The sequence below is a fragment of the Daldinia childiae genome (genome assembly GCF_008694065.1).
Source record: "Daldinia childiae strain JS-1345 chromosome Unknown Scaffold29, whole genome shotgun sequence".
In the NCBI taxonomy this organism is placed as follows: domain Eukaryota; kingdom Fungi; phylum Ascomycota; class Sordariomycetes; order Xylariales; family Hypoxylaceae; genus Daldinia; species Daldinia childiae.
In genome coordinates this window covers 4,685-21,049 of record NW_022984670.1, presented here as the reverse complement: position 1 = coordinate 21,049, position 16,365 = coordinate 4,685, and the positions used below count along the sequence as shown (strand labels likewise).

At 47.1% G+C, this 16,365-nt stretch overlaps 3 protein-coding genes across 3 annotated transcripts; 1 reads left to right on the top strand and 2 right to left on the bottom strand.

The window, feature by feature from the left end:
- Window positions 1–346: 346 nt before the first annotated feature.
- On the bottom strand, window positions 347–964 carry GL218_09508 (uncharacterized protein; the record flags this gene model as incomplete). Its single annotated transcript, XM_033586338.1, has 1 exon — window positions 347–964. One exon carries the CDS (start codon window positions 962–964, stop codon window positions 347–349), a length of 618 nt encoding a protein of 205 aa, XP_033437641.1.
- Window positions 965–5,352: 4,388 nt separating this feature from the next.
- GL218_09507 (Citrate lyase subunit beta) lies at window positions 5,353–6,374 on the top strand (the record flags this gene model as incomplete). The annotated part of the gene is made up of 2 exons (XM_033586337.1): window positions 5,353–5,398; window positions 5,461–6,374. The coding sequence occupies 2 exons, from the start codon at window positions 5,353–5,355 to the stop codon at window positions 6,372–6,374; spliced, it is 960 nt and encodes a 319-aa protein (XP_033437644.1).
- Window positions 6,375–14,500: 8,126 nt separating this feature from the next.
- On the bottom strand, window positions 14,501–14,953 carry GL218_09506 (uncharacterized protein; the record flags this gene model as incomplete). Its single annotated transcript, XM_033586336.1, has 1 exon — window positions 14,501–14,953. The coding sequence occupies one exon, from the start codon at window positions 14,951–14,953 to the stop codon at window positions 14,501–14,503; it is 453 nt and encodes a 150-aa protein (XP_033437643.1).
- Window positions 14,954–16,365: the final 1,412 nt, after the last annotated feature.

Genomic DNA, 16,365 nt, shown 5'->3' with positions numbered 1-16,365 from the left:
GAACCCAGCACCAACAAGAAGAGCAGCGTATGTAAATAAGGGCGGGGGGGTGTTGAAGTATCAACAGATCTATAATAGAATAAGATAAAAATAATAATAATAAAACTACTAAACTATTGGTAACGATCTAAGTGGATCTGAGAGCGTCAGAAGGAAAATTAGCAACCCGGATATCGCCAGCGCCCCTAGATCCCTTCGCTCGGTCTTTCTTTTTCGCGTTCGACGTTCTCTTTCGTACAAGGAAAAACTCCTCCTCCACCAACACCCCGCCCCTTATTCAGTACCTAATATAGTAAGGAGTCCCCCACTCTCCGGCGTTGCTAGCGGTCGACTGCTGCGCCTCCGTCTAGTCGCTGACCTCGATGGGGCCGCCCGGGACTACGGGGTCGGGGGTGACCGGACCACCGGGGAAGCCCGGTAGAGGGAAGAAAGGGCCGCCGGGAACGTAGTCGTTGTCGACGACGCTTCGCTTGCCGGGTACGAAGGTAGTCGTGGTGCCGTCGGGAGACTGGATGATCTTAATGCCGTACTTGGTCAGGAGCTCGTCCTTGATAGAGGCAATGCGCTTGGCAACAGGCTTGGGTGGGTTTGTGCCGAAGTTGTGGATTAAAGCCTCATACTCGAGCTCTAGAGCCTTGATGTGTGCCTTAACAGGGTCAGAGCTGCCGTCGCCGATTCCGATCGTGTCCTGTCGCTTCTTCTTGTCGGAAGGGTCAAGACCGCCGGTGATAGGTGGGAGGATTATGACGGTGTCCTGGCGTTTCTTAGTCGACGGCTCTAGGCCTCCGGTAATGGGAGGTAGGAGAGTAAAGGTCGGCGGCGGCGGGCTGCCAGGTCCTGGGAGCCAGCCGTTCGGGTCGGGGACGACGAAATCCCTCTGCTCCGTGGTCTTCGACGGCTCGGAGATTGGGGCTGCGGAGGCCAAAGCCGCGAGGGCTAGGGCAGTAATGCCAACACGGTACATGGCGAACTGCTTTTCTTAGCGAAGATTAAGGTATTAATCTCAGCTGATATGCTGTGATGTATGTATATCTAGATGATTAAATATTTAATGTCGTTGCGATGTTGCTGTCGTTTGTTTGATATTCTCAAAACATGCCCTGATCGTCGCCGTCGTCACCCACATTTATACAAAGGCCTCCCAGGCAATTCGTCATAACCCCCCTCCTCCGCGAAAGATAAGAAGAGTCTAGTCATTCCCTGGAAACAAGGTTAAGTTCATTTATTGTTAATATCGATATATTGGAGCTACGGCGCGGCTGGGCCTTAGATAACACAATATACCCGGGGTGAAGGGGATTTTAACCGGGTCGAGTCCTTCTACCTAACGAACCACCCACGAACCACGTATGGGAAGACATTTTCATGACGCTTTTTAAATCTGCCTTTGCCGCTCATCCGCTTATCTCGCTGAGAGCCGTAAATCATGGGAAAAGGGCGAATTGTGGTCATATCTCTTTCGGCTCGGGCGTAGGCTGATGTCGCCAGAAAGGAGATATCATCGCGGAATATGCGCTAGACTTGGGCTTTCAAAAAAGCATTCGAATGTTCAAATGAGCCGGGACCTGAGACGATGACGCTCATCGATGGCTCGAGATTCTCTATTTTTGGAAATGACAACTTCTAGAACTCGTCCTGGTTGAGTGTTTAGACTCTTTCGCTTATGTGAAGTTATCCATCAAGCAATATAACCAACGGCTCCGACCCAAGCTACTGTGTTATGCAGTAGCATAGCAGGTGGATTCGAGATAGTCGTCGCTATGTAGGGGAACATCGTCGAAGTGTCACGATATGTTTAGCATCATGCAGGGGACTAGCAAGATTGACAGGACCGAGAATCTGGAAACATCTGGACAAGTCCTCGAGCCGGGGATTGAAGGAAAACTTTACTGTACTCCGGAAGCAGAATCGGGAGACTGGCCGTTCGAGGCTGGTCTGATAGGGAATATTCAAGGTTACTTGGGCCTAATGGTCGAGGGTCACGCCATTAGATCAATGGTTGGTATAAGACTTCGTCGCCGCATTGGGGTTGGGAGATGGTAGCTCGTCCCGAGAACTCTACTTCGGGAAAATACGATATGCCAGAAATAGATCCAGCGTGACATCGTCTATTTCCAGGGTCCAACCCTTTTTTTGGAGAACCGATTTTTGAAGCTTTTCACCAAAGCTTGTAAAAGCCCATTCGCAATTTCAAACGAAATACCACTTGTCAAGTGACGCAACTCTTAGGATAGGTAGTATATTGCTGACATGCGGGGAGCCGCAATCCGTCTGCGAATGCAGTACGACATGGTGAGACTAGGATCGCTGTATAGCACCGTACGTAAATAGCACGGAGACCGCCAACAAGTAGGCAAGCGGCCGCCCATCGAACGATATAGATCAGATCGAGCACCGGTATCCAATCGCCGTTTGATCTCCCTCGTGGCTTTCGACAGTCTAGAGTGAAATCGTCGTAAGCTTGACATCAGGTTCGGTGATCCGGGTATGCCCACCTGTCTCTCGATGGTAGAGTGAATGGCCGACTAAGAATCTAGATCGCGTCGCATTCCATCCGGCTGGGGACGGAGCTCAGATGGATTCCTCCTTTCGGAGCGTCTTAGGACTTGTGTGGCATTGGACGGTTCCAGCTCACTACGGACGTCTACTGGAGCACCCCGGCGAATGCTTACATAGAAAAAACGCCGACTTGAGGCCTAGCGAGTAGCACCGAGCGCCGCAATAGGTTGCTTACACATGCCTCGAACCCCCCCTCCAAGCTTCGAGCCATCACGTCACTGGTACCAAACCAGATCTTGCGAGTTAGTAATGAATTCATCCGCTATCCTACCTTGGCTTCGGCTACCCAAGCCCTGTCAACCCGTGCTTGCGAGCTGCAGTATAGCACACTACCACGAGCTATTGATAGCGTCAGCATCTCCATAGATTAAGGTAGTTATCCAACTCGAACTGTTCTTTCTTTCCCATGGCCGTGGGAAAGGGGAGTAGAAGAGCTAGATTCAAGTCTGTTCTAAATATGGACGACAAGGGTCTATTGTCGTAGGGTCTACCAGTTGTTTTCATTTTCAGACGGGCCCAGAACTAAACCTAATGCTTTTATTATTTCTTAGGTCGTGATGAAAATAGCGGATGATTAAATTGTGAGGTGTAGCTGGATTTCTTTTAAAATAGTTAACGCATATCTATATATCTCGTTGTAATAAGCCTAGACTATAATATTCAAGTTTGAACATCTTTAGTAGCCATATATTTCTTTTCTAGTCTAGGGTATCTCATGGTAGTCTTGCTTATTCTAGCTCTTGTAGTATCTCCTATTCTTCGGGAGGTCCTTGAGTAACTAGTAAAAGCAGTACGAACAGTTTCATGCTTTAAGTTTGGATTGGTACTAGAAACCAAGCATAAACGAACATTCATGAGTTAAGCTCGTCATTACCGGCGGATTTCATCGTTAGATCCTTGAGTAAGGTTGGATCGTTACCTTGTAATTAATATCATTTTCATCGTATTCTCTCTATCTACCTGTGTAGGTTAACTTTGATACCTACTACTTTTTGAAAAGCTAAGCTAGCAAGGAATGCCTCTGCTCGGATAAAGGGGTATGCCGGTGCACGCAGACCATAGAGGAGCGAATAGAGCCTCGCCATGGGACATTTATCTGCCGGCTCTCTATTACTACTACTATTACGATGATAAGCAAGCTGTGACGGTTATATATTGTGACCTTGGCGATCACTCCGAGAGAAAGGCCATAGTGAGCCTTTCACTAGGTGTATAGTGTATTTTTCGGCCTAGTCTCAAGGAAGAATATCTTGTATCCATCTTGTATGTCCCGGCAGGACCCCTATAGAGCACCGAACGAGAAAGCCCTAGTACCTGAAACTTTATCACAGGCAGCCACCCCGGGGCAGGGACTGAATCGGCCGGTTCCGCAAGACTTTTCAGGACCACTACCTTGCCATTACTTTGATTAGGTTTTCTACAAATTTTATCATGAGCCGAGCGAATCTTGTTCGAATTGCGTATCGAGCCTCCCATAAACTCTTCCATTTGTATTTTTGTTCATACACTCGGTCCATGGGTAATGAGATAGTGGCTTGAGTAGCACCGTGTCTTGCATCCGACTTGTCATAGGTAACCAAGCGCGGATGAGTATCGACGTTACTCGTAAGCGGGGATATATTATCGCCACCGGTAGATATCAGCTCTAGTATTTATGGTAGAATCGTGGTGTTACCTTGTTTCCCTTTAGATTTGGTCTCGAAAATGGCACTTTCGATGAAGGTGTTGTGACGCATCCTGTCAAGTAAGGGGTCTTGGCATTTAGTTTCTGATCGAAATCGTCTAAGGGAGAACCCATTAGAACGCCTTCAAGAAATCTGCTGCCGTTGGTCCGAATATAGGCGGAAGTGACGCGTCTGTTTCTAGACACATATGTTCTGGTTTTGGAATAGTGCCTAACTCTATACATGTAGCGGCCCTACTCGAGTCTCCGTTGAAGCGGCAGATGGCCAAATCCATGCTCTCGACGAGGGAGCATCGCGTTTAAAGTCGAGAGATGCCTTACACCGCACGTAGTGATATATTTTTGTCTTTGTCAGGATATCATGAGATTCCATTGCTAGGTTCCTAGGTTCTGCATCAGAATATGCCTTGTGCCTGCTAGGAGTATCTTTACTCACTTCACTACACCGTTAATTTTAAGGGCCAATGGAGCATCGAAGCCGTTAGCATGCCATAGGGGTCTAGAAGCCACTTTTGGGGGGTTCCTCACAGTAGTAAAGTTTCGAATAGCTTGAAGCGGCCGCTCAATACCGTCCACAATGAGCTTGATGGGACAGAAGAGGAAGGTGACAGTAGGAGTTCAGGGGCATACGAGGCCCAGAAAGCCATGATAAAGGTCTCTAGGCACGTGAAATATTGACTTTAAAATAGAGCTCTTTGACAGGATATAGGTAGTCATTTTTATCCCTATATTTGTTGCTGTCGTTTAATTCTCCTAGTCAATCCAATATAGGAGACCTGTCAAAGAATGAACACAAATGACACACTAAATCAATACTAGGTATTCCATAAAATAGATCAATACCAATTCGCCTGAGTTCATCTATTAGAAATGATAGTTTCTTAATCAACTATATATTTTATTGTCGCACAATAGAAACCTCAAGTTGTTTGATATAAGACGTGCCCCTATTATTTACACCTATATGGCCCGTGCACTACCCTGGGTCCCCGCCAAAAAAAAAAAGTTTGTAGGAACTGAAATAGTTCTGCTAATAAGACCATGACGTCGCACCTAGTTACTACAACAATTTCCTAGGTAGGCCAAGGGAGCTTCCAAGTCTACGAACCATGGTCTCCAGTTCGACCTCCGCTCTTCGCCGGGCTTTGCTCTACGGTAAGAAATATATACCCCTACCTGATATCCAAGTCTTCTCCCGTCTCTAACCGATAGCACAGTCCCAGCGTCCTCAACACGAATGCTAACCAAATCCCTCGGTCTCACCTGCGACACCATCATCTACGACCTCGAGGACTCGGTGACGCCCGACGCAAAGACCGAAGCTCGCGATGCCCTCAACCAGCACTTATCTCGATTATCTGCGCTACCGCCCTCCGTCTCCGAGATCGCCATCCGCGTCAACCGCGCCGGATCTTCCTTTCTAGAGAAAGACCTCAAGCTTGCCGCGTCGATCCCTCTCGTTGACACCGTCGTCGTGCCCAAAGTCAACACCATCGGGGACTTGAGGGCTGTCTCCCACGTGTTGAAGAACTTCGAGAACAAAAGCTACAAAGAGATACGCAATAAGCCCATAAGGGTTATAGCCATGATCGAGTCGGCACGCGCTATAATGAACATCTCGTCGATTATTAGAGGCCCGCGCCTCAACGGCCTAATGTTTGCGGCTGAGGACTTTGCCCTCGACTTGTCGCTCACGCGGACGCCGGATTTGACCGAGTTCTTATATGCGCGGTCTGCCATGGTGACAGCCGCCCGCGTTGAGAACATCCCTAGTGTAATAGATTTGGTATGCACATCATATCAAGGGAAGGAGGGGCTAACGCGGCTAGAGGAAGAATGCCGGGGCGGAAAGGCCATGGGATTCAATGGCAAGCAGTGCATTCATCCTTCGCAGGTCGAGACGGTGCAGCGACTCTTCTCTCCCTCCAAGAAGGAGGTTGAGTGGGCTGTCAGGATCACCGTAGCGAACAAGAAAGCCGCGGCTGAGAAAAGAGGGGCTTGGACCCTGGATGGTAAAATGATTGATGCCCCTGTTTTCGGTAGGGCGGTAGAAATAGTTGAAAAGGCGCGAAAATGTGGCATGGATGTTGATGGACTACGAGAAAAATGGAAAGATCAAGAGCCTGAATAGACCACCTATGAATATTAAACCTTGAAAAAAGATGTGAGTACACATTGCGATATGGTACTAATATATTGGCGTATAGTATTTATCAGAATCGAGAGAACTGATTTGGACGCCAGAAGCTTGACATTTCAAAACTCTCATCCTCAAATTCTTCCAACGGTTGTGTGATACCAGGCAACATCCTAGGAGTACCAATCCTGTGCTGGGTATACGGCGCCGCAATATCTAAACCCTCTTCGCATAGCTCAGTTGTCCTCGGCCTTCTTAGATCAAAATAATCAGGATCGAAATTAGAAGGTAAGTTGAGAGGTGTCTCCTTTTCCGTATTGTAAACCATGGGCTGCTCGTGGGATAGTCCCGTATCGAGCGAAGATGGGTCTAACGCTTTCTCCTCTAATCCTAGAATATCATTACTGTGGGGAGGGAGTTGCCACTGTGACTCGTTCTCTATTCTGGCGATAAATTCGGCCATAGTCTCAAGTTCTTGTGATACCGCAAAGTCTCCCTGGTACGAGCCTCTACTTAACCTCCCTTCATCTTCATTGGCATAAGTAGGCGGAGTTGCGTTTGATTGTAACAAGGTGACCTCTCCTAATATGGGGGCTGACGGCCCCCTTTGAGGTATCCAGGGAACGCTATTAGAAGTTAACAGGGTATGTCCATTATTGGCGACCGACTCATACAGCAAAGCCTGGCTACAACTCTCGAGGGATTCCTGGGAGTCTTGTATATCTTTGTCGTGATCTATTACATGAGTGATGTGTGAAAATTCTAAATTAGCTGGAGTCGCATTCTGACTTGGTGTACTAAATTCTACGTCGGCGCGGGGTACAGTAATGGAGGCGTTTCTACTATACGGCATAGACGGGGGAGGCATTGCATCCCTGGAAGCTACAGATGCTTCATCGCTTGCCTGCTGTTTCCGTCTCTCTAGGTTTTGGTCTATACGGATAGCCGCCGTCTCGGGGATTTGGTGGATAATGTCAGGCTTGCTATCTAAGCTACGCGGAATCTCAACAGGTTGCCTTGAACTACCCCCCTCGATAGGAGCTAGACGAACTTCTCTAACAATTTGCTCACGGTTAACATCATTGGATATATGCGGGATGTGCAAATTTGCCTCTCCTTGAGACTTAGACGCATGACGGTCTTCTGTTATTTGGATGGCTTCTGCTGACTCTAAGAATTTATAAGGATCTTCAGTCATTATAGCTTGATCTCGATATTTAACCTTGCGAGATCTATTAGAACCTTGATGAGTATTGTGATGAGCGTCCTCCGATTCAATGTGGCGAACGTCATATGGTTCCGTCTCGATCGTCTTTCTTACTGTACTCGGCCCAGTTGAATGATCGTCGTATGAAGACATTCTAGTATTACCGTATACTCCTGTCGTTATTGGATTTACTCTCATTGGTTCTGATATAGTTGTTCGAATCGAACCTGACACATTTGGGCTGGAATGATTGTCCCTTTCATTAATACGCGGCGAGTGGCGACTACTGGACCATGTTAAATATGTCGTGTCTCTGCCTGCGTCGTTTTCATCTAGGATTGATCCAGGGGAATCCGGTCTGACGGGATTGACGGTCTCATCCTGAGCTCGGAATGTGCGGTTATGCTTAGCATATCCATGATGGCTCGGAGGCGACGACCCAGGAGGTTTTCTACCACGGATAGGCGTGAGTTGTTCAAAGCGATGCCTCGCTTCCCGGTATTTTCTACTGGTATCCGGCTTATGAGGTCTTAATCCAGGAGTACCTCTATCGGCTTTGTGTGATAGGAAAAAGGTCGATACTTCTTCCATTTCTCGGTCTTCTCGACGTTTCTCCTCAGGCGGGACTTAGATGATACTTTTGGTTGAACGTGTCTATTCTGGCGCTTTAGGAACTGCATGTCAGAGAAGGTTAAATCAGATACTGTTTGCTATTAGGTTCTATCAAATAAATTATTATTTTTTGGAGCGTATCCTTACTTGGTTGTTTTTTCGATGCCCTTCCATTGTCAAATAGACCAGGCTTTAAATGTGGTTGGACCTAAGCGTAATTTAGACCAATATCACTTACATGCGACGGAGTTCTTACCGTGATGCGGTCATTGAGGACAGCATTGGAAGTGAAGTTATTCATTACGTTTTTGCTAGATGCCATGGACTTTCTCTTTTCGACCTTCTTGCGCTTTTTACTCCGGCGATTGCTATGGTCTACGGCGCTTCCCTCTTCGGGATTTCGGTTTCTTTTCTTCGTTTCATACTTGTCTTCCCTGGTCTTTCTCCTGGGCCTTTTCTCGAAGTTCGGCCGTTCATCCGCACGAGAAGTGGTCGACGAAGCATCGAGATGCACCAAATCCGCGTCTCTTGGGGCTCTGGCAGTTAGAGTGTCCACATGACCCCCTTGAGCGGAGCCAGGGGTATAGCTAGGAGGCTTCGTAGTATTCTCAAAGCCACTGATAAACGAACTATCACTAGGGACCGCCCGCCTTCGCGTAGACTTTCTCGCATCCTTTGGACCCGAAGTCTCCAACGGAGAGTCTAATTGGTGCATATAATGACTAGGAAAGTCGTGACGAGGACTCCATCTCGGATCTACACGCCTAGGGCGTTTATTGTATGGGGACGTCGCATCAAGTGGTCTATACGGGGAGCTATTGTCTAGGATTTCTTTTCGATATCCTTGTGACGTACTGGGCCAGGGGTGAGGATCTGGCCTCGCCGTCTGTTCTAGCCAGTCTTCAACAATGTCATAGCGTGGCTGCGGCTGCGACGCGCTATTCGACCCTACTAGAATCGAGTTGTCCTTGTGGGGTTGGCGTGGCCGTTTCAGACGTGATCTATTATTGGGCATTTCGTACGAGTTGTTTCCGTCAACGCGGCCGATTATAGCGACAGCGATGATGTGAAGAATGACTCCGAATAGCTTATCTCAAAGTGTGAGTTGAAACAGCAAAAGGCTCCTGAGACGAAGCAAAGACATTACGTCAAAATGGTAGGTCTACATATTGTAAGCCTAGGATATATCCGTAGTGTGGTAGATCATATTCTAAGCCATGGTTAAAGCAACTTTAGACGAGACGAGATGCGTGGGGATTAGGTTGTATTGTCGGCACGACGGTTGGAATATCCCAGGGCTACGGAACCTAAGACTTAGCTCAAGTTCAAGTTTATGCAAGTAATATTATCTATAAATTACTAAGCGCATACCTTGTCTAGGTACTTACATAAGTAAGGCGAGGCATGTGCATATTATACATTATACATATCAGTAAGAAGGAGCTACTTCTTCACGTGGGGTTTGAGGTTATTACCTCCTGGATTTTCACTCCTAGTGTAAGTCGTGTAGGCATTACCAGTATGTACTTTTCATGCATGTATCAACTAACCCCATGTAGGTACACGTGCGTACCTAATTAAATCCAACGATGTACATACATTGAGGGATATATTGAAGTATGTAAAAGATTGGTAGAGACATGTATTAGCTATGCGAGTGTGGATGGAGATGCATACATGTGGGTAGCTTGATACTCCGTCGGAACCGAGACCCAGCGGTCCAGATGCTTGCTAATATTTTTTTTTTTTTTTGGTTGGTACCGAATTTCAAATCTTTTGAAATCTATGTAAGTAGGTAGGTACATAATATATTCAATCTACGTGAGAGATATCTATAATCTATAATTAGAACCCGGGCGGGATCAGCGCTTGCTCTTACTTGGCAAGTTTTCATCATTGATCTAGCCTGGATTTTCATCGTCGTCATAGGTTTTCATAAGTGCTAAAAATGTTACGTGAAAATTAATGGTTGATGCGTGCGTGGTGTAAGAGCCGCATGCGATGTCAGCGTCGTGTCGTGCATTGTGGGTAGTAATATTGTTGTTAAAGACCAAGCTTCAATCCCAAGACGTCTGAGAAACCTTGCCAAGAAGGCCCCTGATTGCCCCTGGATTGGGAGTTGGACATCTCAACCCGACTAGTCTGATTGGTCTGTGCAACCCCGCAACGTTCAGGTACGCCTTATATGTACTTATTTTAGGTACCACTACTACCACTAATACCACTACCACATCACTGCAGGTGTCCAAGACCTCAATACAGGTTAGGTATACTAAAGAATTGGAAACTCCAAACTTTCACATCTTGGCAACTCTGATATTACCTACCTCCAACATACCTCTTAAACATACTTACTTCAATTGATACCACATGTCAAGCGTCTACTTTCTCCCTGAACACTAGGGTTTAGTGATTGCTGATAAACTTCTTCTTCCAGCTTAGGTCCAACGCGTTTCATTACCCTGTGTTTGTATTCTACCCAAGGTCCCCCGAGTCAAGGGATGGATATTCGGAGCGCCAGCCGGCCCCATTAACAGGCCGCGCTAAACGATATGTACAATTACATACAGCCTTACGCATCTTGTAGACTACCTATCTATTACCTGTAAGTCTTCTTCCCAAGTGGATTCGGCATTTGGATCAAAATTGCTCAATGATCGACTGCGACCTCCACGGCTGCATACAACGTCGCATCCCATACGAACAAGCCTTTGGGCACGCGGAACGCATCTTGTATCGAATCTGACCCGAAATGCCTCTGCTATCGGGTTCCTATTTGTTATAGTCGTTGGTTACTATCGTTTTCCGTCTACCTGCCTTAACCGCATGTCATATCCCACATTCCATACTACCCTATCATCTATCATGGGCTTACAGTTTACCCTTTACGAGCAACCGAGACGTGTCCATATAGTGTATATAGCACATACTAAAGGCATTATTCTTTAGCTATCTCACCACAGGATAACTTTATATATGGCATCAAGCTCTCTCACCAAAAAAATAATATCAAGTCATAAAGACTGAGAGTATACGACAACATCACCCAAGGGCCGAGTATAACGATTGAGGACAATTATGTGGGTTCTAGTCAGATAAAATGCACAAAAACAGAGCGTATATCCCAGGATATGGTATTTCGACGTTTCACTTTCGACCACAACTAAATGCAGCACATTTTCATCCTAGTCCGTCTCGAATCGTACCAGGATAATCGGTGTCTCTGGGCTGGCTCTTTTCGGAGCTCTGCCGTGTTGCAATGTCTCGAGGTACTTCAATGGGCTTAACTAATATACCCACCATCTTAGAAAGCAGCGTAGTTTGTATTTTTCGTACGATAATCTTCAGCACTAACGCAGGGTCTAGCCTTGTGGATAAGTAGGCCCCTCGGGAGACTATGGAGAGGCGCTATGTTCTCTCGCATTACTTAGCCAAGCAAATAAGACTTCCTGTTTTGAACTGACGTCCTACGGCGATTGGTCGATCACAGACGTCAGGGGTCCAAAAATGGCACCCCTGTGTGATTGGATATCGCGCTTTTCCTCATATTCTTCGAGCTCGTTACAGCTATTTCAGGCCCAGCAAGTTTTAACGAAAAACTATTCCCATAGGGCCCGAAAATCATAGGCTAGAGAGAGATGGCGAACGGACTATAGCTTTCTTTTTTTAGCCCCCAGACAAGGATCACGAAACTCTAGTATTCACTATTCACTACCTAAACTAACGGACGTGGGACCTTGACAACTACGATCGGCCGTACTTAAACGAGAACAGGTAGATGTGGAGTATAGGTATCCTACCTAGGTAGTCGGAGTAGATGCTTCGCAGATCGTTCTCGAAGCCGACACGCCTCCTTCAACTGCATTATGTCGAGCAACTTAGGCCACACGAAGCAAGCATACCGCTGATTACTGGCATTCCATTTTAGGATAAAGCCGACTTAGCAGCTTGTCTGGCACATGTAATTTGTACCGCGTGGAGTCTCATGCCCTCTCCTTAGGGCAATTCGAGGTCACTTGCACCTCCTCTGTTTGATGCTTGTTTTGAAGCTATCCCTGCTGGCTCCCTCTTTTCTTCTCTTTGCTGGTGGTGGGTATAGGCTTGTTGAGTATTGCGGTCTGACAGTCTTTGCCTAGGGGGTAAATATAATATATTGTATAAAATCAGGCGGCCTCGAGTACATAGATATCCTTCATTCCTCGTTCAAGCCAACAGATACTGGTCGATTTGTCACTAGAACGCCTTCGAGTTACTTTACCAACTTTACCAACTTTTATAATCCTTGCCTATCCGGTCACCTGGATCTTACATTTCGTACATACATTATTAACCCTGCCGTCTTTACTGTACCGAAATACTAAAATACCAAAATACTTTTTCACTTATTTACCCTTGCGTCTATCAGATACCTACGTCACTTAGGCCCCAGCATCTGCAGACCTTCCGGCACTGGTTACTGGTCAAGTTTGCAAGTCAAAAAATAAAAGCAACAACGATTTGTACGATTGCTGCTTAGGATTCTAAAAGAACGTTCGTGCATCTCTCCCACATCCCGCCCCTGCTTCCCGTACAATTAGTGGACCCAGTAGTTCTTTCCTCCCTTGCTGTTATCTCGCAGATTGTTCCTCTCATTTTGTTTGGACAATAAATAATGGTAGCCTCACGTATCTTAGGTACATGTATATGTGTGCCAGCAATCACTACCTCTACACATACTCGTGTACTTTTAACTTTTACTTCAACCGATCCGATCCGCACATCATTATTACGGGTCGATTATTAACCTTATTTAATACAGATCTACCTTTTTGAATCGATATCTTCAGTCAGCAATAATGTCGAAGCTATTCATCGGGTATAGTAAAACAGAGTTCCCATTTATTGTTTACTTGGCTAATCGAAATGTTTCCCTATATTTAGTGGGCTTGCATGGCCACTGAGGATGCCACGCTCAGACAGAAGTTTGAAGAATTCGGTCCCGTTGAGGAAGCGGTATGTGGTCCTATTATCATCTCCATTTGGCACTCATACTATATTCGATATGGGAGTCTGGAAACTGTACCGATACTTTGATTCAGGACTAACTGAGCTAATAATAGGTTCGTCGTCAAAGATCGCGACACTGGCCGAAGCAGAGGCTTTGGATTTGTCCGATATGTGAACGAGGAAGATGCACAGAAAGCTATTGCGGGCATGAACAACGTCGAGTAAGGTGCTGCCTCCCATTATTTCGGGGATTTATCTAACCGAACAAATTAGATTTGATGGACGATCTATCCGTGTCGATAGAGCATCTGATACTGGTCCTCGGGGAGGTAGCGGACGGGGTGGCGGATACCCGCCTAGGGGTGGGTACATGCAGCAACCTCAGATGCCCTATGCCGCTGGTCAGCCGGTTGCGTACGGGATGCCGAACCAGGTAATGTACCAACCGGCCTACGGACGCGGAGCAGGCTACCCGCAGCCTAGTTACGGAACACCCCGCCTCAAGGTAAACACACAAGCCCCCTTAGAATGTTTTAATTTAAATTAGCACATGTTTAAACTGACCAAATCTTATAGGTTATGCGCCCTACGGCTATCCGGACCAACAGCAAGCAGGTCAACAGCCTCAACATCAACATCAACAGCAACCGCCTCAGGGGCAGCCGCCGTACCAGTAGAACTCCTATGAGCGACACAGGGGGGTTTCGATCCAAATCCCAACACCAACATTATGCAGAGTTGGCATCTACTAGAAAATTGGCCCAAAAGGCACGCTCGTTATCGGTGAAATTGGCGCATGGAGGTCTGATGTTCCCACAACACCTTGACACTCCTTATGCACAACACGACCAAAGTGGTACTCCCCATTTGTCACCATTTCATTAAGTCATCCTCAACTATCGAGTCTCTATATCTGAGACTGGAGGATTACAGTGAGACATACTCACTAATGTACATACATTCGTTCGCCATCTTCTATTCCAGGCTCTGGCCCTTATGATTAACGTGAATATCCACGTCATCTATCATTTACGAGTCTACGAAGGACTAAAGAAAAAAAAGAAAAAGAAATGGGAGAACTACTTAAGGATTAAGAGTTCGACCTTCTCAAGAAGAAATCGTCATGAAGTCGATCTCGGAGGGGGATAGAGGAAGGCAAAGCCGGGAACAAACTGTAGCAATAGTGCTCAGATCAATCGACATGATTTCCAATGCCTTTCTCTCTTAAACTTCTTGACCTAAGTGCCTAACGTAATTCTCTACCTTGGGACCTAATGTTTACAACACCTCTTCTCCCCTGTAAGATAAGTACCATTCACGCCTTCTCCGTCTCTTCCTGCTCATCTACGCTGCTCACTTTTCTAAACTCGTGTGAGACGGGGTGTTCGAAGCCTTCCACCTGCAACTGGCCCTCGCGGCGCTTGCGGTCAATCTCGCGCACGCGATCCGACAAATCTGTGACGTGAGCATCACCACTCTCCGGACTTAGTTCGTTGAGGGCCTTCTCCAGACCCAACAGGTAGTCTCTGTTCAGACCGCTGGGACCTTCACTGACGTAGATGTGCTCGGCAAGGACCTGCGGGTCTTGCGGTCCGGTGAATTGATCATTATCGGGGGTGCCGATGTAGATAGAGTGCGGATGGATGGCGACCCGTCCGCAGGATGGAAGGGCGTATAGTGGATCGTATATCCGTTGATCTCCCGGATGTCGAGGTACTCCTTTACCTCGGCTACCTTGTCCGCTTGGATTCGGTATGCGGTGCCCCATACCTTCTCGGGTGCTGAGTCATGCGCATCGACGAGGGTGCCCAGGATGACCGTTCGATAAGAGTGACGACGCGGCCGGGAGCTTCAGGTGTGCCGCGGTGATCTTGACTGGAAATTACGTTGATGTTAGAGGGTGATGATATAATCCACATGTATTGAACTCGCTGGCCCTTATCGTCACCGTACATCTACACCGGGTTGCCTCGACTTAATCTCTAGAGAAGACTAAGCTTACCTTGCCTAAAGGTATGTCAGCTATATACTTTTCAGCTAAGCAAAGTGAAGGAATCTATACCTGCCAGAACGCCTCACATAGCCTGTGACCCAGCCGGGTATCCGTCGATCTACCAGAAAGCTTCGGTGAGTTTCGGCCTTGGACAGTATGTTGACGTAGAGGAAGTGAACAGCGAACTGCTTCAGTATAAGATCTTACCATAGTGCGGAGGGGGTTTCCATATCAAGCTTCTACAATTCTATAAGTAAGGTTAAGCTACAAAGCTAGGGAAGCATCCGAAAGGATAACGCACCCATAACCGAAGATCCAGAATTCGTCCGTTTCAGGCGGCGCTCCGTTGACTGACATCGTTGATATTTAGGTCAAGCTTCCTCTCTTTCTTTTTATAATTCACGCACGCTTGCTTGAGTTTGTCTATCAATCTAAAAAGGGTAGTTAGTAATGGCTTTAACAAAGCTCTCCAATTAGCATAAAGGCTGCTCTATCCGTAAATAAGAGTCATCGTCGTTCAATTTGACGGAAGTCGGAAATGGTACAATAATGCCAAGCTTTTTCGTCTTTTACGGCTTTCTAAGCCATCGGGACTGCCGTCTTTTGCGGGCGCGGCTCCGGCCAACGGAGCATGTGTTACACAGTATCAACACCATACCTAATCTTACATATCCCTTGGCTGGTATAAGACAACAACCCCCCCTAACGGTACAGACAAAGGAGCCCACAACATACGAATAAACCGACGGGAGGGAAAGGGAAGGCGGGAGGAAGGAAAAACCGGGGACAAGGAACAAGACAAAAAAAGAGGAAGGGAAGGGGGGGGAAAGGGGAGAGGGGGGGAAAAAAGAGCAGGGGGGGAAAAGAACCGGAAAGGAGAACAGGGGAAGAACGGAGGGGGAAGGGAGGGGGGACGGAAGAGGAGGAGGGGGAACGGGGAGGAAGAACCAAAGAACGGGGGAAAAGGGGAGAGAGGAAGAGACGGGGGAAGGGAACGGAAGGAGGAGAGAAAAGAAGAAAAGAAACGGGAGAAGGAAAGAAGGGAAAAACCGAGAGAAAGGGGAAGAGAAAGAGAGAGGGGAAAGGGGGAAGAGGGGAAAGGAGAAACCGGAAGAGGAAAAGGGGGAAGAGGGAAACAAGGGAGGGAAAGAGGGAGGGGGAAAGAACGGAGGAAAAAAGAAAGGAGA